This window comes from Micropterus salmoides, unplaced genomic scaffold (assembly GCF_014851395.1).
Source record: "Micropterus salmoides isolate LMB-PRFRI ecotype aquatic unplaced genomic scaffold, ASM1485139v1 Ms_hic_scaffold_2, whole genome shotgun sequence".
Classification (NCBI taxonomy): domain Eukaryota; kingdom Metazoa; phylum Chordata; class Actinopteri; order Centrarchiformes; family Centrarchidae; genus Micropterus; species Micropterus salmoides.
Window position 1 is genome coordinate 33,797,605 of NW_024041150.1, and position 23,834 is coordinate 33,821,438.

At 38.4% G+C, this 23,834-nt stretch overlaps 2 protein-coding genes across 7 annotated transcripts; one reads left to right on the forward strand and one right to left on the reverse strand.

Moving 5' to 3' along the window:
* Nucleotides 1-232: 232 nt before the first annotated feature.
* On the reverse strand, nucleotides 233-23,226 carry LOC119912196 (endonuclease domain-containing 1 protein-like). The gene is made up of 3 exons (XM_038731259.1): nucleotides 23,015-23,226; nucleotides 6,294-6,644; nucleotides 233-1,714 (listed from the first exon to the last, which is right to left on the reverse strand). Exons 2-3 carry the CDS (start codon nucleotides 6,636-6,638, stop codon nucleotides 896-898), a joined length of 1,164 nt encoding a protein of 387 aa, XP_038587187.1. The 5' UTR covers nucleotides 6,639-6,644; nucleotides 23,015-23,226; the 3' UTR covers nucleotides 233-895.
* Nucleotides 9,416-14,903, forward strand: LOC119912195. 6 transcript variants are annotated; one of them, XR_005446084.1, is made up of 4 exons: nucleotides 9,443-9,584; nucleotides 10,369-10,396; nucleotides 10,755-10,806; nucleotides 14,509-14,903. XR_005446084.1 is itself a non-coding variant. In XM_038731258.1 (2 exons), the coding sequence occupies exons 1-2, from the start codon at nucleotides 12,687-12,689 to the stop codon at nucleotides 14,718-14,720; spliced, it is 972 nt and encodes a 323-aa protein (XP_038587186.1). In that variant the 5' UTR covers nucleotides 12,401-12,686; the 3' UTR covers nucleotides 14,721-14,903. The 6 variants fall into 6 exon arrangements, 1 of the variants encoding a protein (XP_038587186.1); XR_005446083.1 differs by having other exon boundaries at nucleotides 9,447-9,584; nucleotides 10,349-10,396; XR_005446086.1 differs by lacking the exon at nucleotides 10,755-10,806 and having other exon boundaries at nucleotides 9,423-9,584.
* Nucleotides 23,227-23,834: the final 608 nt, after the last annotated feature.

Genomic DNA, 23,834 nt, shown 5'->3' on the forward strand with positions numbered 1-23,834 from the left:
TAATATTTCTATTTGATCATTTAAAGTGATAAGAGAAGATGAGCGGTACTTCCCCAAACCAAAAAATACAAATACTTGTAGATTTGATCAGAAATCAGGATTTGTAAATTTGTGATATTGCACAGTGTGAGACGACAAAACATTGTATGTATTCACATACTGTAACAAATGTGGGGATACTAAAGGATACCAGGCAGCACTAAGTACTAACCATCACATATGCAGTCACACGTGGAAGTTGAGATTTTTATTTCATGAAATGTAGATAACAGTATCATGCAAAAGATAAAATTGATTAAACAGTTTAATATGTGGTTGAACAATTTAATATATGAAAAATCTAAAGATCAAAAGAGAATGAACAAAGGCAAATACTGCATATAAACACTTTTAAAGCAGGGAAGAATGGCAGTTAAAGATGTTTGTTAACTTTACTTCCACTATATGTTATAAAATATTCAAAAGAGATGTTTGATGAGATGTTGATTAAAGGTCTGTTTTGTACAAAAATATAATTTTGTTTTGCTTGATCAGGTCCTTTTGGGTCATCTGGCAGAGCTGGATGGGCTGGTGATGGGCACCTTGGTGTTCGGTCCTGGTCATGTAATAAATTCACTGGATTTAAACAATATTTAAATAAAATACTGTGCATTTGGTTGGAGGCAAGTTTACCTTTCAAACACGGAGGGGATCCAAAATGTTGTACATGAGGCAAATAAATGCATTAAAACAACACTCAAACACACACTGAAGAAGAAAAGGCTGGTTAAATCATCTAATAACATCCCGAAGAATTTTTTTTTTCAATTAATTAATCCTTAACAGCTCAGAATAATGCATAAAAAAAGACTGTTGGTAGAGAAAAGTTTTACTGAACTGAAACACAGCTGAACGTTCAACTACCATAATAAAGTCGTTTGTTTTGCCGTTGAGCTGAGAATATAAAACAGCACCTCTGGATTCGATATCTTGAACTCAATGTTTGTGAACGACATGCTGTCAAACAAAGTTTTTCAAACCCTCCAAAATGATTCACGAACACTGGCTCTGAAGTGCAATGGGATCTCAAACAGGTAGATAAGGCAGAAAGTGGGGCAGATGTGGTGGTGGGAGGTGCAGTAGTTGAAATGGGTAGTGGGCATAGGCATGTTTTATCTAGTTTTGGGTATAACTCAGTGACAGTGGTTTCACGAGGACATGTTCCAGGAAACACTTCAAATACTGAAGTGTCTCCTGTGCTCAGTTTTTTGTGGAGCTCTGCCAAGGTCTTAGTCGGCATTGAATTTGTATCTCCATTGTTGTCGCCCCAGTGCGCACTTGCTAGCCACTTGTTTTCACTGTGACTGTAGCAGCAGAATGCTGACCAGAGCATCGAAGGAATATTAACCTTCTTGTTGAGCAAGTTGTTGGTGCTGGGCTGTGCTCCGGTTACCAGAAAGCCTTCAAGAATTTCATTGTTGTTGATGCAGTATTTATCCATAACACATTTGACACATGTCTCCATTCTGTTCCAGCTTCCACTGTTGAATCTGCGTTCTTGTGGAACAGCGTTGGTCAGAGTAAAGGTAGCTATTTTGTCATCTTCGGTAAATCCATAATTGCTTGGAAATAAATGCCCTCTGTTGAACGCTGTCCGTTTATTGTAATCATTGTCCACAGCCTGGTGGTTGTACTTTAATGGTCCTACTCTCATGTTCTTGTCCTCAGTCTCAAGCTGTAAAAATTAGAAAGCTCAGTTACTGATGCAGGCAGGGTAGTAAAGTAGATTCAATGTACAGTAAACAATTGGTTAAAAAGTATAAATGCATTAAAGTTATACAGGCTATTTAAAATGTACAATTTGCAAAAGGCTATACGATACTGACCACGTGTAGGCCGTAAGCTTTACTTAGTTTGGTAGATTCTGTGTATTTTCAGTTTAGAAAGCACAACTTGGACTGACACCAGTTAAATGACTGATAACATAAATTTTTAGTCAAAATAGTATAGGGTACAATGTTATACAATGTAGTTGTAGAGCACTCAATAAATAGGCCTAATAACATGACAACTGAAAAAGTATTGCAACTATACTACTTTCAGGTAGGCTACCCCTTCCTGCAGTGTTCAAAGCGGTGGTCAACGTGGTCAAACGTTTGATCCAGTCCACGTTAAGCAGCATGAAAGAGACCAGCAACAATAGCAAGGGATGGATTAACAGAACATCAGCCAAGACAGTGAAACTGACAAAAGTAGTTTGAAGAGGCTTAATGGTAAATGTTCAATAAAGTGAAAAAGAACTATTGTAGTGTCCGAGGGTTTTTGGAGTTCCAGTGGACCCAAAGATTGCTATGGACCTGAGTACAGTCTAGCTAGAGAGAGTAGATTAAGTGTACTTCTGTTTATTCTCTTTTCAAAATAATTGTAACTCAATATTTGCTCAACCCCTCAGCCTGTTTCTATTTTCCATTTAACTCTTTTAACCCTGATTCTACATTGCACTGGAACTTTCACTGTCCTGTTTTACCCTGGGTTTTTTTAAAATCCTGTTTTTATTTTCTATTTCACCCTTTCCAAAATTATATTTTAATGTGTATTTTTGTCTATTTCCCTATGTTGCTTTTATGTTTAATGTAAAGCACTTTGCCTTGTTGAAATGTGCTATGCACATAAACTTGCCTTGCCTTTTGTTTAATGTAAATCCTATTCTTACCTTGTTTTATCTGCAGCTTTTTTAAATAATGTATTTTGGTTACAATATATTCCAGTGCATTAATTATTTTGTGAAATATGGGTCGGTATTATTTTTTATAAATGTTATAAGTAGACTACTTTGTCATTTTATTATTTCATTGAGCATATATAGGCTACAGTTACTACCCATTCTGATTGACAATGCTGTTTACTTTTCTCATGAGAATGGAGACTATGCTACCATAAAGGCCAAGACAAGATGAATGCTCAACACATTTAGACAAGCTCCAGTTAAGAGATCAAGAGATCACATGGGTAACATCCACATCATCTTTACTAAAACGACAGAACACAATTGAAACAATTTAGACAATAACAAGGTTTGACAGTAAAGTATGTAAGTGGCTAAATAGTGGGCCATTTTGTGTCATTCTCATTAGAGTTTCACATGCGCTGTGACGATCACAGCCAATCCAGTGGGCTGCTTCACAAAACCAAGATAGCGGATTAAGCCCAGATTTTCTAGATATACTGGCTGAATTAATACTGCGGCCATGTATCTTTCTTTCTTTCTTTCTATATTATGCGCATTTTTCATCGTAAACTTTTTTGTTCGCTGTTACCAACTATGTGTAAAGTATCCTGCGTACGGGTTTTTTCATTTCAGCATCAATAAATCTGTGAACAACCGTGTGGTTTCGAAAGAAAGCTGTTGACGTGCAGTCATTGGAGATAGTGTGGGTGCATGGGTGCGGCCCGCCCCAGGGCTCCGGATAGGTAGGGGCACCGTTACATGGGCCACGACTGTGTTGTCAGTTGCTAGACACGACCGCACAAGAGAATTGCATGCAAGCAACAACCACCGTTGGAAACATCAGTGCAGCCCTTCTTATCAAATGAAACAGGCACTTCCCTCCTAGTTTTTCCTAATTGTAAAACAATTGAATGAATTGTGCGCTGCACAGAGCTCTGTGATCAAAAACGATTTTACCCATTTTAAATAGTAGCCTAACAAAAAAGAGCGTTGATAATGTGTCAGGCCGCCACAAATAAATCAATGTGTGGGAAACGACTACTACAGAGGTCATCCAGCTTGATCATTGGCTTTATTCAGGCGAGGGTGTCAGCATCTGTGACTGAAGTAAAATGAATTAATGATTTTGGTGAAGGCTGCTGTACATAACGTGAGGCTACACGCTGCAACATTATCCTCACTTTGATCACGGTACAAGACTAGTAACAGCTGGCATGGGTCTCAGTTATTGTTGACAGTTTCAGAATCAGAATTGAAATCAGAAATACTTTATTGATCCCAGAGGGGAAATTCTGTGATAGGTGTTTAAGATATGCGTCTTTAGAAAGAGATAAAAGTCTTAGGCTAATATCCAATGGTAACTTACATGGTGATCAAATTCCTTTATCCTTCATGGTCGGTGATTTCTTTTTTTAAATTTATTGTAGAAAACACTTTATAGCTTATTTCAACAATCCGAAACATAAAACGGTGTTGAAACAGCAAAGCCAAAAGAAAACAAACCAAAAGAAAGAAGGTAGGATAATTGTAAGTCTTATTCAGGTATCATAATGTGGGTCTGTACTGCAAGGATTTTGCTAAATGTGGTCAATGGATTTTATCGTTTGAGAACATGGATCCCTCCATGCAGGCTTTGGTCGGCTTCACTGTCCGATCTCTGGCTTACCCCCTAGGCTTTTAGAGAATTCGAACAGCTCTTATCATGGCTGCCACTGAAATTCATCCGGGTCACTTCACTCAGTTAGGAACCTTCCTAATCAAAAAATACTTTTCGACCCGGCCCCGGGCTGTTTCTCAATCTGCGTTCTTGTCTGTACTTGTGTTCTTGTGGACTTGTGAAACGTCATAAGTCGCAGCCAAAGTACTGTTCCAATTCAAAAGTCCGCATCCAGCCAAGTACCGTCAAATACCCGGATGTGTTCTCTCTCCGCCCGTTTTACCGAGCCTGTATCGGTGGTGACTTCTGTGGACTTCGGATCGCCAGATATCCCAGAATGCATTTCGCCGCCAAAAAGCAGAAATGTCAGACGAGAAAACTCAGAACTGTAACTTATAATACTGCTGTTCTTGTGTCACATATAGCAGTATTAAGAGTTTTTTATGCGGGAATATAGTTGTTTAAACTACAAATATGTGGTTGATTTCTCAAGACAGAGCTGATTTTAAAAATTGCTACGACGTTTTCGGAGATGTGAGGTCGCCCTCTAACGGGTCCGGCCATCATCAAGTACGCTGCTGTTCCATTTCATTTTACTCTTTTATCTGACGCTTTTATCCAAAGCGACTTACAATTGCTATACATGTCAGAGGTCGCAAGCCTTTGGAGCAACTAGGGGTTAAGTGTCTTGCTCAGGGACACAAACCAATTGAACCCAGGTCTCCCACACCAAAGGCAAGCATCTTATCTATGCGCCACCCCGACCCAATTACTGAATGACTGACTGCGTGCTCCAGTTTGAGTTTGTACTCCTGAGCTGAACTTGCCAAGTCATGAAGAGGTGATTGCATTCCTCTGACTTCATGTGTTCTATGCACCATCTTAAGTTAAGAAAACTTTCAACAATTTTAACATCAGCATAGGTGTTGATGCTTGTTTATTTACTGTTTTATTCTTCTTGCCATGATACTTTCTCTTACTCTCACTTCCAGGCTACTCCCGGTAACCCCCGTGTTTCACGTCATACCGCTATGAACTGTGGGCAATTCCCTCAGCCAAAGTCTGCAGAAATGTGGACTTACGAAAAGGGTCTATAAAGGGCTCAAAATTTCCGCGAGAGGACTTTCTGGGAACGTGGCTCAAAGTCTGTGAGTCTGTGAGGAGCAACATTGGGATTGGGCCCTGGTGTGAGCACAAGCATTGACTAGGGTGGCTGCGATCAGCTGCGATCAGCTACGGCAGCTGCGACGCAGACAGACTCAGTGGACTTTCGGAGTGAGTCCCGGTCATGTAAACTTGAAATGACTTTGTAGAAGGTGGGCCCGTGATGAAGCTCCGCCCCCACTGTGCTAAGTGTATAGCTCCGCCCCCGCGTGGATTTATCTGAATTACTTACCATTTGGCTTGACATAGTCGCTCCTACTGAGCCTGGTTCGGCCTTTGTGAAACTGATAAAGCCAGGATGCACTTATCACACTAAGTCAAGCCTAGCTTTTTCTGTAATACTGGATTTCTAAATTCTGCTTTTGTGAAACAGCACTCTGGGCTCAACACTAAGGCCTGCCTGACCTGCAGCCTCTCCCCTCCTCTGCGTCTCTGCAGAGCACCTCTACTCCACATATGGCTACACACACACACACATACACGGAGCGAAGTCAGCCAGTAGATCAGCGGAGATTAGCCTACTCAAGTTGACGTTAGTGTAAGTACGTGCAATAAAACTGTTGCTAGTAAAAAAGCCATTAGTAGGCTACCTAATCAATAGCCTACACCTGTTTAAAAAGCAAACATGTAGAACGCAATATTTGAGTCTACTCAGTGCTGCTGTGGATGTGGAGACACTGCAGTAATGCATGAGTTGTTGAAATTACCAAAAAATACAATATTATTATTATTATTACAATAACAGTTGGGTTTTTAAAAGCCAACCTGTGGTTCTGTCTTCCATGGGTGGTTTCCTCTTCCCTCTTTTGGGTCCTCGACGTGTTTCCCTCTGTACTTGTAAGCTGAAAACACCGGGATCTTGTTTTTGGTGTCATAGAGCGTCACAAAACGTCTTGTGTTCATCCAAGTCTGGCAAATGGGTCTGTATCTCTTCTGGTCCAGGATTTCCCCTTCCTCCAAGATTCCTGGGATTTGTGGTGGAGTTTGCTGAAGAAGAAACTCTGCACAGTCTGACATTGACCTCACCACTTCGGCTGCTGTGGGAACAATGGATAGAAGGAGGAGAGCAGCGAGGGGCAGGAGGCACCACGTCTTCAATACTGCCATCATCAAACACTGTATTATGTCAAGTCAGAGGAGAGAACAAAAATAAAGCGTTTACCACAATAGAAAAGGTCACTGTTGCATTTCAAGGTAAAATAAATTATTAACAGGATTTAAGTTGAGAGTTTAAAATTGTTCTCTGCTTATCCAGGGGTTTGATCATCTGACGGGGAGATCCAGGATTTTAAAATGGATTTGTTCACACTACTTTTATGTATCAGGGTGGATCTTTAAAATTATTACTTTTTTAATGCAATAAGTTGTTACATGGTGGTTTCAACAAATTTAAATGAACAGCAGATAAGGCAAACCAGGGAAACCATTATGAAACATTGAAAATAGGTTAGGTTAAAAACTTTGTCCACCATGTGAGAAATCGTATTTGGCTTCACCTTTTTATATACAGTCTATGGGCTTCACCCAACACGTCCTCCAACTTAACGACAACATAGGTCATAATAACCAACCTTCAAATACGACCCATGTGAGCGTATCATACAATAGCGCCCCTACCGCTGGCGTTTGTCCAGGCCTCCCAAAACGGCAATTTCGAACTATGTTTCCTGCCTACATTTTGGGAATCACGTGAACTACGTCACATGACATAAGCACGTGGAGACCGCATACTGCACAGCTGTTGGGTTCACTGGTTGAAATGCATAAAATCACTGAAAAATTAAGTCTAAATTGCGTTATACATCAGTTTCAAATATACAGTGGTAATTATGTAGGCCTATAAATAGACCAAAAGTGCCTATGAGTTGGTGTTAACATATTTTTCATATTATAAGTAATCAGTATGTTTTATTTTTAAACAAACATATATTTGCATGCAGGGCTTGACATTAACTTTTTTGCTCATTAGCCAATGTGGCTAGTGGTTTTCCAAAGTTAGACTACTAGCCTCACAGCATTTTCACTAGCCACATTTTTGTTGTTGGAAATTACATTATATATGATTAACGTTGACTATGGTGTGCTAAAATTGGCATGCTAAAATGTACTAATATCATCATTAGCTCTGATAAGGGTGTGTGTTGTTTTTTGAATTGCTTCTTATTGTATATACTAAAAATGCTGCATGGGTGTGAAAAATTAATTGAAAAGATAAAAACTTAACTGAAAAGAAAAATTCATCAGGAACACTGTTAATTTATTTAATTAATTTAACAGCTGTAAATACTATATAGAGTGAAATTATCTGCATTAGAAAAAAAGAGAGCAAAGAATAACAAATTATTCTTTTCTAAGAAAAAATCCACAATTAAGGCAACATGATTAAAATTTTATGTAGGCCTATATCATTTTTGTGCACTTTTGGAGTGTTTGTTTTGCATCTGCATTCCCTCGGAGCTTTGACTGGATATATGTTTATCATCATGAGGCCCGGTTAGCTCTAAGTAACTGGAGATACTTCCACCTCAAACGAGTATACAGGTCTTTAATTTCCCAATTATTCCCACACAAATGCAGCTTCTGCTTTCCTACATAGCATGAGTACACAGGCTTATTAAAACGAATCACTTCTGGAAAGGTAGCCTAGTTGTGATATGACGATATGATGTGACATAAGGGCATTCCTACTAGCAGTCTATGTTTTTTTCTTTTTTAAACACCACCATGTCCCTTAATCATGAAGATATAGGACAATTTAATTTTACAGCATTTAACGGCTGTTTACACCTGCTTTTCTCCATCTCAGCTGTGCCTTTTCTCTTTCTCTCGTTCTCCTTCTGTTGTTTGTTTTGCCATCGTCTTGAGTCTTATTCACCCTCCACAGCCAGCGTGGTTTAGTTTCTGTTTTGTGTTTTACAAGCCAATAAACCGGGAGAGTTTGTTCTGCCTCTACCACCACTGGGTGTCCTCTGTCTATCCTTCTTGCCCCGGTACAATTCACCTAACACAACGCAGAGGCCGCTTTGGGGCTCACCACTGGGAAGATAGGGTTACAACACCATCAAGTTAAAACAAGACGGGAGACTGAGGGTCTACAGATCTAAGGGACTGTGGCTGCCCTGTGACAGATTCAACTTTTATAGGCCTATTCTCGTTCGACAAAAGTCTGAATGTCATATTTGGAGGAGTGTCTATAGTGCCTATAAATTACCTCTCTGTATACTGTTAGCAGCCAAAAATCACAGTTTAACTAACAACAGTAAAAAAAAAAAAAAAAAAAAGTTAAAAAGTACTCATTGTGCAGTAAAATGGTCCATGTCATCAATATACTGAATTTGCACATCAATGCATATACAACTGCACACTAAGTTACAAAGGCTATTACTTTGTCTTTTGTCTAAAACAGCCCTCGGTCCAACGGCCAGTCCGCTATTCTCCACAGCGTCAACTTGTTTACAGTGTTGTCAATAAACACGATAGGCCTGAAGACAATAGGCAAGCCCTGTTTGCATGCTATATTTAGGCCTAAGTCAGTATATTCAAATATATTATTTTAGTTTTGTTGTGTCCTTTTTCCCCTGAATGCCCTCACAACAATAAACAAGAGGCACAAATCAATAGTCTGCTTCTTAATTTTCAATAATTTATTAAACATACAAAAAGTGCAAAATATATCAAGCCCTAATATAGTGATTACATAAAGTTATACACTGAAAAAATTGGAAATAGCTGGTCTTTGAATTTACACAAAGAAAGTTTGTATATGCAACACAATTCATTTATATTCCCTTTTTGAACACGATTGAATCAAGTAGACTTATAGTGTTTTATGTAGATTGTTGCTCTACTAGATTTTCTCGCTTTGATTGAAATCAGCCAATCTCTTTATACATCCATGATACAATTGAGTTCGATCACCACCGGAAATAGAATATATTCAAAGAGCGCCAGGAAGTGTTGAATGGCGCTCCGGATTGGATACCAAGATGCCAAGCATGGGAAGAAGCGGCAGCTCTGCAGCTACATGTCCTCCCAAGACCTCAAATTACTGAAAAGGTAAGTTTGTCAAATTGATTCATGTGTTAAAGTAGACAACATTTCCACCAACGTTAGATTCTGTTTTCGTACAGTAGTATGTAATACCCCAAATAGTCTGTCACTTGTTTGTGTAACTACATTGAAGTTGTTTTTAGCTAATTTTAGCTAAAAGCAACGCTAGCTAGTTTAGTTTGACTTTTATTTAAGTTGCGTTAACCCCTAACCCCGGGGAAATCCTGAACTGTTGTCAGCAGCGGTACCGTAGGTGGTCAGCGGAGGGTTTTTCCCCGATGGTACCGCTGCTGACAACAGTTCTTTAATGTCCCGACAGCCGTTAGCTGGTCGCTGGCGGGGATTTACGAGCTTCGCCCATTCGCTCCTGAGGGTGAAAGCAACATATTTACTTTAGTTTCGTTTTTGTTTTTTTTCATCAGAGGTAATTTAACATTGCCTTAAATGAACTTAGTGTTCTGTATAGACAATGTAGTGTAGTCTTTACTCTCCCGGCTGGTGTGCAATGTGTATTTATTGTGTGTAACGTTAAGTTATCATTATAGTTTCCTGATCCACTCTTTTGTTGTTAAACTTAAACACACTGAAAAGCCGTCCGTAAATCGTTAAGTTAACAGTTATTTAATTATTTTCAGCTTGCTATTGTTTACAAAATTGCACTGTATTACAGAAAATACTTAACGTTAAAAGTTAATATCTGTTGCATCTTGCTCTGACTTGTTATATTTGTTTGTTTGTGTTCACCTCACTGATTATACATATTTTTATAGGTCTTTCATTTTATTTGCAGAGAATGCATACTCAAAGGCTTTATAGTGGTAAGTGATGTCATTTATATTTTATTTTAAGCCCCAAATCTGGATTTTGTGACTTAGAAGTACATTTCCAAAAATAACTGTAGAGCTTCAGTTAAAGATGGAAAGTATCAATTATGTTTTGTCAGTTCATTATTGGGAAAAATTTAAACTTAAATTTTTTGCACAATAATTCACTTTACGAACAAGCCAAACAGTAAAGTCCTTGTATTTAAAGGCCTATGAATCAATTTGTAAGTAATAGCACATTTTCATCGTGTGTTTTGAATTTTGGTAGTGCAGTGGACCTTTTTGATTATATATGAATTTCACATTGGAGCTTTAATGATGTGACTAATGACGATCTTGATGTATGTTACAGGGCTAGGTGGTGGGAATGTGGAGTTGTAAGGGTTGCACAGAAACGGTGTCAAGTAGGTCCAGTCTTTTGCATCACTACAAGTTAAAGCATCCACATTTTGGACGTAGTTCTCGCTTTCCATGTACATACCTGCACTGTCAATGCACATTTAAGACATGGAATGCCCTTATAGTCCACCAAAGTAAAATTCACTCCACAGGGGTCACTTGCAAAGAGGAAGCAATATTCAATTGCCAACTCTGTGCTTGTAATGATTTAGCATCAGAGAGGGATTATTTTGCTCATATAAATGCACATCTCAAAAGAAATGAGACTGTCATTTGTATGTTTTTAGGTTGCGACTTTAAAACAAACATTTATTGCACATTTAAATCACACAAAAACCGAAAGCACTGCCATCACACTTTGGTTGATTTTAAACCCGGAGTAGTTATACGTACTAGGATATCATCTGTGAATGAATTGGAGGAAAATACTCAGGAGTTCGTCGAACAGTCAAATGTGGTCATTCCTTCAAACAGTCCCTCTCAAACTGAGGACTTGCAGAAGATCATAGAGCAAAGATTTGCAGCTGCTTTGCTGAAGTTGGAGCATTTGGACCATGTGCCCAGCACAGCTGTTGATGTGTTTTTAGGAGAACTCCATCATTTGACTTTTTCTGCACCTGTTCCATTATCTTGTGACACTGTGAGTGAGATCTTTCATCAGAGAAACCTCCCTGTTGATGAACATATAATTAGAGAAACTATTAATGCAATTTGTTCTGGTAATCCTATTCAAAGGTCAATACAAAAAGGTGGCCCTCTCAGTACCGCATATCAGCGTAAGAAGTATTATAAGGAGAACTTCAGTGTTGTAGAGCCAGTGGAATATATTCTTGATGCTAAAAACAAACGCAGTTTCCAATATGTACCGATATTGAAGTCCTTACAACAGCTGTTATGTAGAAAGGATATCATTGATGAAGTTGTCGAGGGCCATCAAAAACAGGAGAGCACATGTTCTGGAGTGTCATATCAGTTCAAGTCAGCAACAGATGGTTCCCTATTTACGGAAAATAGTTTCCTCACAGGAGAAAAGCCAAGGATCATCCTAAATTTTTATGTGGATGATTTTGAAACCTGTAACCCGCTTGGCACCTCGTGAAAGAAACACAAGCTTTGTGCTGTTTATTGGGTATTGGCTAACTTGCCTCCGGGATCTCATTCATCATTGTCATCTATCTATTTGTCAGTTTTGTGCAAAACCGATGATGTTAAAACCATTGGTTATAATCAAATCTAGGAACCTCTTCAAAAAGATCTGAAAACTCTGGAGAAGCTGGGTGTTTATGTCCCGTCGTTAGGTGAGTCAGTTAAAGGTACAGTTCTCAGTGTAGTGGCAGACAACTTGGGAGCACACAGCGTTGCAGGATTTATGCAGAGTTTTTCGGTGGAATACTATTGCAGATATTGCACAGGAAAGAGTACGGATATTCAGCTACATTCTGTTGCATCTGGTGCTTTCAGTCTGAGAACAAAGGAGCTTCATCAGGCCCATGTCAAACAAGCCCAAGATACAGGTACAGGTTTTTGTGGAGTGAAAAAGGAATGCGTTTTTACAAAAAATCTGTCTCATTTTAATGTCATCTTTGGCTACCCACCTGATCTTGCCCATGATGTTTTTGAGGGTATAATCCCAGTAGAGCTAGCTCATTGCTTAACAGTGCTTATATCAAGAAAGCTTTTCACGTTAGCAGACCTAAACAATGCCATTCTGAAGTTTCCCTACAAATGGGCTGACAAGACAAACAAACCTCATGTAGTGTCACAAAGTTTTTCTAGCTCAAAATCGGTGGGGGGAAATGCTCATGAAAACTGGAGCTTGCTCCGCTTCTTACCTTTTTTGGTTGGATCCCTTGTACCTGAAGATGAGCCTGCGTGGCTTGTTCTCATGGATCTGAAGGACATTACAGAGCTTATTGTTGCCCCTGTGCATAGTGATGACTCGCTGGCTTTTTTGGAAAGTAAAATCACTGAGCACAGGCAGAGATACAAAGAATTGTTCCCTGACATCAAGCTGCTTCCAAAACACCGTTATTTGGAGCACTACCCCCAGATGATTAGGCTGTTTGGTCCAATTGTTGGGCAGTGGACAATGCGCTTTGAGGCTAAGCATAGCTTTTTTAAGCAGGTTATCAGACACACAAGCTGCTTCAAGAATGTGCCACTCTCATTAGCCTCAAAGCATCAGATGATGATTGCATACCATCTGAGCTCTCCGTTTCTGAGCAAGTCTGACCTAGAGGTCTCTGCTATATCCACTCTACCAGTAGACTTACTCAAAGAGGAGATAGCCCAAGTCATCAGGAAAAAGTTCTCTGACACACCGGAGGTTCACCTTGCACAGTGTGTGACAACCAAGGGTATAACATATAGGAAGGGAATGATACTGGCCCACAGAGCAGTGGGTGGAATGCCTGAATTCAGTGAAATTGACCAAATCTGCATTTTACATGAGAGTATATTCTGTATTGTCAAAGAGCTATGTGGTTGGTACAGAGAGCATTATAGAGCCTTTGAACTCAGCCAAGCACCCACAAGAACATTCACTGTCGTGGCACTCAGTGAACTCCTTGATACTTGTCCCCTTGTTGACTACAAGATTGGAGCAACCCGCATGGTGACTTTGAAAAGGCATATTGAAATCAAAGGTACGCTAGCAACTGGGGGGGACAGGACAATTTGCTTCGTCTACTTTATTAAATATGGTTAGAGGATGGTGCAGCACCATCTTCTTACCTTTTGCCTGCCTTTATCACATATTTTTAAAGTAACAAGGGGTGTGTGTGTGTGTGTGTGTGTGTGTGGATAGAGATAGAGATATTTTTTTTTTATGTAACTGTTCTAACCTACCCTTTTTCATAATTCTATTCCAGGGTGTCTGCAGTTCCTTAGCCTTAAATGTCTGAAATTTTATTGTATAATGATTAAGTCTTTCAAAAGTCTAAAATTTTAATTTATTAGGTCATTTCAACATTACCTTTTTTCAATTTATTTTGTTCAAGTTACTTAGTTTCTTCTGCATCAGAGGTAGCATTTCTAATATTAAGACTCTTAAGCTTACCACTGAAGCTAATCCTGCTTTTATACTGACATGCTGGGAAACTGAGCCAGCTCACATTAGTGACTCACAGAGGGAAAACCCATAAAATCTTTAGACATACCTGTCACCATTTCTTTGTGGAAAAGTCATGATTAGAATTGTAGTAGCTGTCTAACCTAAAGGAAACTTTTAGAATTACAGTTCATATAATCATCTAGTTTAACAACCCACCATATTCCTACCTACCTAACACTGACCTCTGATGTGGACAGATTTACAGTAATAACCTTTATACTGAACTGCAGTGATGTTTTTTTGGGGGGAAAAGTGATTCAAAAATCAGTCTAAAATAGTCTTTTTAATAATCTTTTTAAAGTATTTAAATTTTATTTATATAGTGCCAAATCATAACAACAGTTATCTCATAGCGCTCATAAAAGAGCAGGTCTAGACCGTACTCTGCGATATAAACCTAAATTAGAACTGTGATCCAGTATTATTTTGGTTATCTTCCTATTTGTTAATTTTCTCTATTTGTTTATTTTTATTATAAACTTGCATACCAACCACACTCAAGCAATTGGAAAAGTATGCTTTTTAACACTGAATTTAAGATATAAAATGTATGAATGTCTGATGTCTAATTTGTGTGTCCTTGCAGAATAAACAGCTTTGAAGATGGGGACTCCTGTGATCCTTAAGATCGTCTTGACTGATGGCAGCTCTCAGAGGTTGACTCTTTCCCATGGACTCCCTGCATCCATTGATGACCTTATGATTGAAGTCAAGAAACAGTGTGGACTTCAGGGCAATTTTGACTTCAATTTATGGATTCCTTGTTTGGAAATGAGTTCCTCAACCTTACCTCAATTTCAGAAGTAGAAGACAAAGGTACTCTTAGAGTCATTGATATGGCAATGCCCCCAACTTTGCCGTATAATAATGAGATGGGTTCTCCAGTCCTAATACCCCAAGCATTCAACCCTTTGTCTTCCTCTGTAAGTGACTCTTCGTCCCTCTCAGCTGAATCTGTGGATACAGATGTACTGTCATCGAGTGAGTCGACGAGCTGCGGTCTCTTGGCCAGCTGTTTTTCATGTGCCTAAGTTCTCCTATGATGCTGAATTAAAACTTCAGCAGGCAAGTTTAGCCTATATTCGAAACGGCACTGTACTGATTCCAGATCCCAAGTTGAAGTCAGCCATCCTTGATGGTTTAGTACAGGAAATTGTACAGTATAAAGTTTATGTCAGTGATAAGGAGATGGAACAGGTAGCCCAGAGTCTTATCAAGACACATCCATGTTTAACTGAGAAGGGGTCCTGCAGTGGATGTGGCGGATGGAAGACCAGTTTAAAATATAAACTATCTAACTACCGCACACACCTGAGAAAACTGGGTTGCCCAGAGGTAACAGTGAACTCTTTAAAAAACAAACCTGCAGGAAGATGCAGTGCAGCCTTTGGTGTCAAAAAGGCAAAGAGAGCAGAGGTGAATTTTTGCCCGACATACCCAACAGCAGAAACTGAGGAGAGTTGAGGCCATGCAGAAAGCTCTACTATTAGATGTAAAGAAGAGGAACAACAGGGAGGTTGTGAAACTCAAGATGGAAAAGACTTTTGCACACAGAAGCCCTATTTGACGTCACTGAGGTAAGACTTATTTCATGCTGTATTTTTCATTTTGCATTTGCTGTTGATAAAAGGACAAAAGGTCTTGGTACATTGCTAATATACCTGATTGTATATTATTTGTCTGTGCTTTATCTCCCTCCTAGACTGTCGTGGTCTGCTGAATGTGTGATAGTGGCTTTCTCCTGGATGTCTACAGTTTGAACCTGATTCCTTTGTGCTTATTACCCGTTTTCAGATCAACGCTGAATTCAAGAGAATCACCACCGTCCCACTTCAATCCAAGTTCCTGTCTCAGCTGGATCTCCACTCTGACAACCTGATGAGGCTGTTCCAAAACAGAGGAGGACAGCTAGGGAAAAGGCTACAAAGAATCATTGCACAAATGGCAGATGTAAGTGGTACAGGGCTCCCACAGTCATGGGAAAACTTAAAAACATTAGGAATTTGATTGCTTTTTGAAAAACATTAAAACATTCTACCTTTCTTCCAAATGTCTTAGTTGCCACATAATTTATTGGCATTCAAACTGTAAGTGCATTTCTTTTTCATCTTGTTGTCTTAGTTTTAACCTTTCTTCTATTTACTTTAAGGGTTCTCCGATCGATCGTTCACCAATCGTTATCGGCCGATAATTGCTTTAACTAGTTTGATCAGTGGTCTCTAAAAAGGCAGATCAGAAAAGCCTATCAGATGATGCAATACGCGCCAGACAAATTTTCAACGGCAGCTAAAATGGTTTCACTACGCAGTCTAAGCAGTTTTCAAAGCTAGCTAGCACCAAAGTCCTTTTCAGACAGGAAGCGAGTGATGTGCTCCAGATATCATTTACAATGAGAGTTGAGCAGCAATCAGACAAGCGGAGCAACAAGCAGGAGGATCATGTGAAACTGTCACGGTTGTGCTCATCTCACACACACATGCCTGCCCACTACCAGAGTTTAATTGTCTTGACCCACAGCGCATCAGAGAGAGTGACTGATCTTTCAGTGTGAGTTTCCTGATGCAAAGAGAGAGAGGGCCCTTTAGCAGCTCAGGCACCACTCAATCACCTGATTTAAAACGGGGAGCTTTTGCTACATTTCCGCCTCAAGTCCAGATAAACCAGCAAATCCGAAGACCTAAAACGGAGAAGTTTGAAAACGTGCTGACCCCGTGGGCAAAAATAGAGGACTTTAAAAACACTCACACAGACACTCACATTTGGCTTTCTGATTCGGTCTTATCAGTCATGCAAAGCAAAAAGTTAAAAAAATCTTATTCGATTGTATATCGTTAACTGTCTTTAAAAAATGTAGTAGTGTGGATGTAGCCTCACATTGGTCCGCTCTACTCCTGTCATGTCAACCCTCCCGCCTTTTTTTTCTGTTCTCAGCCAGTATCCTCCCGTTAAATGTTTCCCTATAAATCTCCCATATTTTTAACCTTTATAAAATAAAATCAAATTTTAAGTGTTACATTCTCTGGTAAAGCCAGTGGCAATAGGCCTATGTAAAACATTAGATGTAGACTGTGCTTCTTGCACAAGGATTTAATTAATGAAAACAAGCCACTGAAATAATATTAGGCATATACTAGTGGTAAAGTACTAACAGTATAATATGGAATTAACATTTTTATTTAGTTAAATTTCCCTTATTTTCAAATCCCAATAGTGACAGTTATGACTCCTCTCTGTAGCCCACTCTCCCTCTCTCTACTCCTCTCTCTACCCCCTAAAACCCACAGAACCTGCCTGAGCTTTCCAGAACAAAAAGCAGCTGTTTCAGAGTTTATCATCGACTCATGATGCCTGTGCTCCTTTATCTCCTAAAATTTTTGTTGCAGTTTTTATAGTTGAAGTAAATTTATAAAGATGCTGTTTGTTCTGTTTTTGTAGTTTATTTCACAGGAAAGCTATATTTGTTAAGCTAAAAAAATGTTTGCAGTAACCAGGCAAAGGCTGCTATGGTTTAAGTCTCTAAGAGAGAGAGAGTGGAATTTGTTGCCCATGTTTCCTGGCAATAAAATAAACAGTTGTCATTTCATGATACTTCATTTAATTAGTCCTAAAATTAACAGATGACAAATACACAGTATACTGTATAATGGGGATGAAACGGTATGAAAATTTCAGATCACAATTGTAGTGACCGAAATGATCACGGTTATCAGTATTATCACATTATTGTAAAAATGTTCTGAAAAAGATCACAATGTACTGATACACACACCGAAACCATTTCAATAAGATTTATATTGAAAACTACAAATAAAAGTAACATTTTGTTTGCATAAACAATAAAATAACAGCCAATACTTTTTTTTTAAACATATGAAAACCATCTAAGTGTGCTTTATCAAGATTTTATATTCTGTAGATAATGCAATGACCTCATGCTCAATTACATGAAAACAAATAAGTCTTTAGAAGACAACAAATGACATAAATACAAAGCAGTCTGCAGCGTTTCTCCTGACACTTTTACAACTAATTTGACTGGATTTAAAATGAATGAATATGCTGGTTAGTTGACTGAACTCTGTAATGTGTTATCATATGCAGTTGATGAATAAAGTCTGCTGACACACGACGCACACAGCAACAGTACAACCTGTAGCATTTTTACAAGAGCAGCAACACGGAGAGCTTCAGTTTACAAACTGTTAGCAAGTCAGACAGACAAACCAAAGCTAAAAGTTAACTCACCCTGCTTTCACTATAAGCTCATTTGCTTCAATCAAGTTTCCCTCAGCACTCTCATAAAAACTAAACTATGACCAGACTTCAGAGCGACTGAAAAATCTCCACAGTGTTGTCTTCTGCCATGTTGTCATTGACCCAAACAAATCCACGTTGCGTTCTGCACATGCGCACCTGCTTCTGGGAGACTGTCGCTTACTTTGATTGATGCTGGACAGTGTTTGCTGTGAGTTTATAATAGTGCGGTAACCGAACCCGGTTATCATGGTAATTAAAATGTGTATGGTAATAATAACCGTCGGGAATTTTACCATGGTTTATCATTAAATCGGTAATCGTTTCATCCTACTGTATAATGCTACATGATAAATAAAAGGCTTCAAATAGACCCGGTGTTCGGTAACGGACGATACTGCTTTCGGTGATCGTAATCGGCCCAAAAAACCCTGATCCGAGCACCTCTAATTTACTTATTTATCTTCATAGTTTTCTCTACCTCCTCTTTCCTGCCAATCTACTTCCTGCATGATTTAGAGCTCACAGAAAGGCTTGTACCATAATAGGGACCCTGGTGTTATGTTCTCAGAGAAATATGTACTCTTATGACAGTTTACAGCAGTAGTTGACTTTAAAATAAAGCAGAAGAGCTGCATGAAGACAATAATTAAGTACGTTTCCTTTCAGTGTGATGATGTAGATACTGGACGAGAGTGTATCATTAAGGGAGTCTGTATCTACATGGGTGAAGATCCAGAAAACCTTGTGCGGGAATATGTGGTATGTACATGAACTGGTGCTTACTTTTTCTCTTATCTTCTACTCTTCTATTGTCCTTCTCCTTGATCATTTGAGCTGAAATTATTAATTGATTGAGAGAATGTATTTATTATTTTGATGTATTACATTTTTAGTTTTATACCATTATAAAATCAATACAATGTTTCTTGGTTACTGGTCAATCTAACAAAATTGAGACATGACTATAGACTCTAATGCTTTATTTAAATAAAGATCAAAAATGTCAAATAGCCTATATTTTAAAATTAATCAGGAAACTGTAGGCCACACCAAACAACATAATGAACACATTTAAATAGTTGTACAAGGCCTATTCATAGTTTTCAGTCACATGACATTTGCGGTACCTGGGGGCAAAACAACAAACCAACACAACAAATCACGCCGCAACTCCCCTGTAGAGACGCCGCAAAAGCATTTACATTTATTTGGATCACCTCTCAATTTAAGAAAAAGAAAGATATGAACACAAACTGCAAGTGTCGGCACTTCGAATCCATGTTACAGCATCCGATCCGCATTTCTATCGTCAAAAAGCGCCCTGCTGCTGCTCGACTGTCGTAATGTTTACGTTTGGCTTGTGGGGAATCCCTCACCTAACACAGCTCAGGCTTTTCTCTTTCTCGATTAGTGCATCAGAAAGTACAACTATCATCCAGCATTTTGGCAATGCAAAAGTAAAAAAACCATAGTAACAGTGTATCACTTGCTTTCCGGTTGGCAAGCAGCAAGAAATAACTTTTTTTGCCCTCCAAGGGAGCGGCTCAACCAATCGCCCTCTGGACTCTCACCTCCGGTTCCCCCTGCTCTGCACAGCAGACTAATTTTGTGTATTCTAAAGAAAAAAAAAAATGTTGCCTATAGGGCTGACCCCAAATAGTCGAAGATTTTATGCTTCGATGGGTGTAGCCTGATTCTCACAGTCGAATCTTGTAAAAGTAGGATCACGCCATTTTGGCAATATGGGGGAGCTCAACGTCTCATTTTACACAGAACTGCCAGTTTTCTCCCAATGAGTTAATGTATAGCCGATTATGATATTGAAATTTCAACATATAATGCTGTAAATAAAAATGTGAAAAGAAGCTATTATATTTAAGTGTCTGTGAAATAAATCCAACATTTTAACCCTAATCCAGTTTCATATTTATTTATCATTTTCTCAATTGCGCTTGTTAATGGGTCATTTACTTTTGTCTTTTTGGTACAGGGCATGGATAAAGACGCCATCAATGAGGCTATTGAAGACACCATTGTTGGGATTTTTGTTCTTAAAGAACATGCTTCAAGTGATGAACCAGAGGACATTGGAATCGTCCTTGAAGGCATCAAGGTGTTGCAAGATCTGGATACGGTAGCATTAGCTGTTGCCATGCTGTTCGGACTGATTTATGCCTTAAACCTGAGTTACCCTGCTGACCTTCGGTACACCTTCGAGGTAGTCCAAAAGATTTTCATGGAACTGGATGGAAGTAAACTTTCTAACAAACCACTGGCTCTAAAAAACCGGCTCTTTCAGTAAAAGGGTCAGGATACACTGCCAGCAACATTAGACCACAAGACATTTGAATTGTCGTCAAAGACAACTTTGGTATTGTTATACCATTTGGACTGCTTTATATTTTCTCTTGATTACTGTTTAAAAATGGGTTGTTAACATTTTCATTTACTTGTCTGAGTCACCTTAAACCTCTGCAATATATTGTATTTGATGCTTTGAATACTCTCACAACTCCGTATACAAGGTTAAGAGATCTATATATTTGTTCCTTAGTTCAAAACAAATGTTTACGAAGTGTTGTTTACTTTTTTTCATAAAGATATACTGTTAGCACAGTAAAAATGGTGTATGCAGGGTCGGATGTAAACTGTCTAATAAAGCACTTGCTCCAAAATACAGGCACGTCAGAGACTACACTGCCTGTAACATGAGGACACAAGACATTTCAATTGTTGTCAAAGGCATCTTATACCATTTGCACTGCCTTATCATTTACTCTTGTTGACTGTTAAAAATGTTAATTCCATTTGCTGCTTGGAGTCACCTTAAAAACTTTAGCAATATATTGTATGTGTTGCTTTGAATCCTCTGACAACTGTGAATACAAGGTTTAGATGTGTTCTTCAGGAAGAACTGATTACTTTGTTTGTTGTAAATTAATACTGCTACCTGTTGGCACAGAGAAAATGGAGTATGTAGGTGTGGGAGTAAACCTTCTAAGAAAAGCTCTAAAAAATAGGCCCTCAGTGCCAGCAACATTTGAACACAAGACATTTGGTTTAGTTAAGGGAAACGTTTTATTCATATTTTGTATTTGCTCCTAGGAATGCACAACTTGTAACAGTTGAAATCAGCAAACACAACTGCAGTCCTCTTTTTGGATAAAGTTTGTATTGTTCAATATAACGAACGTTTAGTGCAAAACTCTGAGTCAGCCTTTTTTGTCAATGCAAATATCTGCACACACGAACCGATGCCTGCAATACATTTAGATAGAATAAACTTTACCAAATCAAGTAAGATTTACAGACCTATCTCAGATACATAGGACATAATGAAATTACCTTGAAGGTACATAATTCCTTTGAGTAACATAAGCATTAAGAAATCAAGTTGGAGTTACAATTGATAATCAGGTACCCTGGACATCATGGATTTACATTAACATTACACAATATGATGGCATTATAGTAACTGACAAATAACATGTTGAGTCAACATGATTCTTTTAAACTGTCTAATATGAATTAATTATTTTGGTTTGACAAGCAATAATTCATTGAGGAAAAACAGGAAAATTATGTTAGTTAGCCACATTCTGATCATGTGGGACCGATGTACACATTAAAATCGAGTAAATCCAAAGGATTTTTTTTTTCAGTGTAGAGGAAATAATAAAATAGAATGATAGAATGAATAGAAGTGGAGATAAGTTACATCTGTTAATGTCAATTTAAATGAGAGTTTTACCCTCCTTTTCAGAACCTAGAAAATCCTAAAGATTACTCAGGAATCCCCAAAGTCACTCGAATTGGCTAAGGGTTATACAAAATTAGTGAACATTAAGACTTGAGATTATATCGATATTCAATGGTATTTAATTCTTATTCCAAATTCTTAAAGAGAGATTACTGACCAGTTTTGTCGGAGACGTTCTTCCTTCCACCTTAATGTCTGAAGGCTACTCCTTCTTTTCCCCACAACCCGTAAAAACTACAGCCAAGTAGGCAACATGGCCAGATTCTAAACTGCATCACTCCTAGATACTTTCTTCCTGGGTCCATTTGAGTTCATAGAAACAAGTGTTAAATAATTTTCCTTGTGCAATCATCATTTGGGTGGCTAGTGTTTGCCCATAAGGAAAACGCCCTCAGTACCACTATAACTCCACATTATAAACAAAGACAAAGAAAACATGTTACATTCAATTCAAACTCACACATTAAAGGATAAACATATGCAGTTATGATAATGACATATTAAACAATCTTAAACCCTCAGTTCAAAATCAGATCTCGATCCAGAGATCGAGTGGGATTGCTCAAAGTCTGATTTTACATAGAACTACTGGTGTTCTCCCAATACGATAATATACAGCCTTTATGATATAAATATCAGCATATAATGTTGTAAATAAACATGTAAAATCTGTAAATAAATATTTTTATAGTGAGTGAATAAATCCAAAATTGTAACCCTACCCTTGAGTTAGGGGGTGCCAGTGTACATGTGTTGGCGTAGCATGTGTGTCTGTAGTAGAAGAGGGAGAGAGCACGAGCTGTGCCGGTGAATGTGCTTTGCAGGACTTTTGGATCATTTATCATCATTGATGAACCACCCAAAGAATATTATATCGTTTTTAGGCAACTTTGAATAGATCTGCGGGGAATCCCCCCAATGGTGGACTAATCCAATGATCCTTGACAATTCTGATTCGACCATGTAGCCTGAATCTTTGGTCGGGGATTGATCTACTATGTAGGATCGCAGTATCATCAGTTTATCGTCAGTTTACAAAAATATATTTTTAAAAATACAACAATATAGGTTTTTTTAAACCTACCTGTGGTTCTGTCTTCCAAAGACTCTGTACTTGTAAGCAGAAAACACTGGGATCTTGTTTTTGGTGTCGTAGAGCGTCACAAAACGTCTTGTGTTTTCTGTCTGGCAAATGGGTTTGTATCTGTTCTGGTCCAGGATGTTCCCTCCCTCCAAGATTCCCTGGACGTGTGGTGGAGTTTGCTGAAAAGAAACTCTGCACAGTCTGACATCGACCTCACCACTTCGTCTGCTGTGAGAAAGATAGATAGAAGGAGGAGAGCAGCAAGGGGCACCACGTCTTCAATAATGGCATCATGAAACACTTTATCATGAGCTCAGAGGAGAGAACAAAAAGAAAGATCAAACATTTACCACAAAAGAAAAGTTCACTGTTACATTTCATGTCAAACAGTCTAATTTACTGGATTTAAGGCTGAAGATTGTTCTCAGCTCGTCCAGGAGCTTTATCATCCAATGGGGAGGTCCTGGATTTTAAAACTGTTTTCTTCACACTATATGTAGGCCTATAAATTACCTCTCTGTATACTGTTAGCAGCCAAAAATCACAGTTTAACTAACAACAGTAAAAAAAAAATATATATATATTATACTGAATTTGCACATCAATGCATATACAACTGCACACTAAGTTACAAAGGCTATTACTTTGTCTTTTGTCTGTTAAAATTAATATCAGAATGTCCTTATTGATGGTGTAATTACCAAGGTGGGACAGTTTATCTAGTATAAAGAGATTTAGGTTAAAACGTTTCAAGAAACTGAATATTAAACATGGCAGCTGTGCAGTTTTGTATTTTCTGAAAATTTGTAAAAGAACAAAA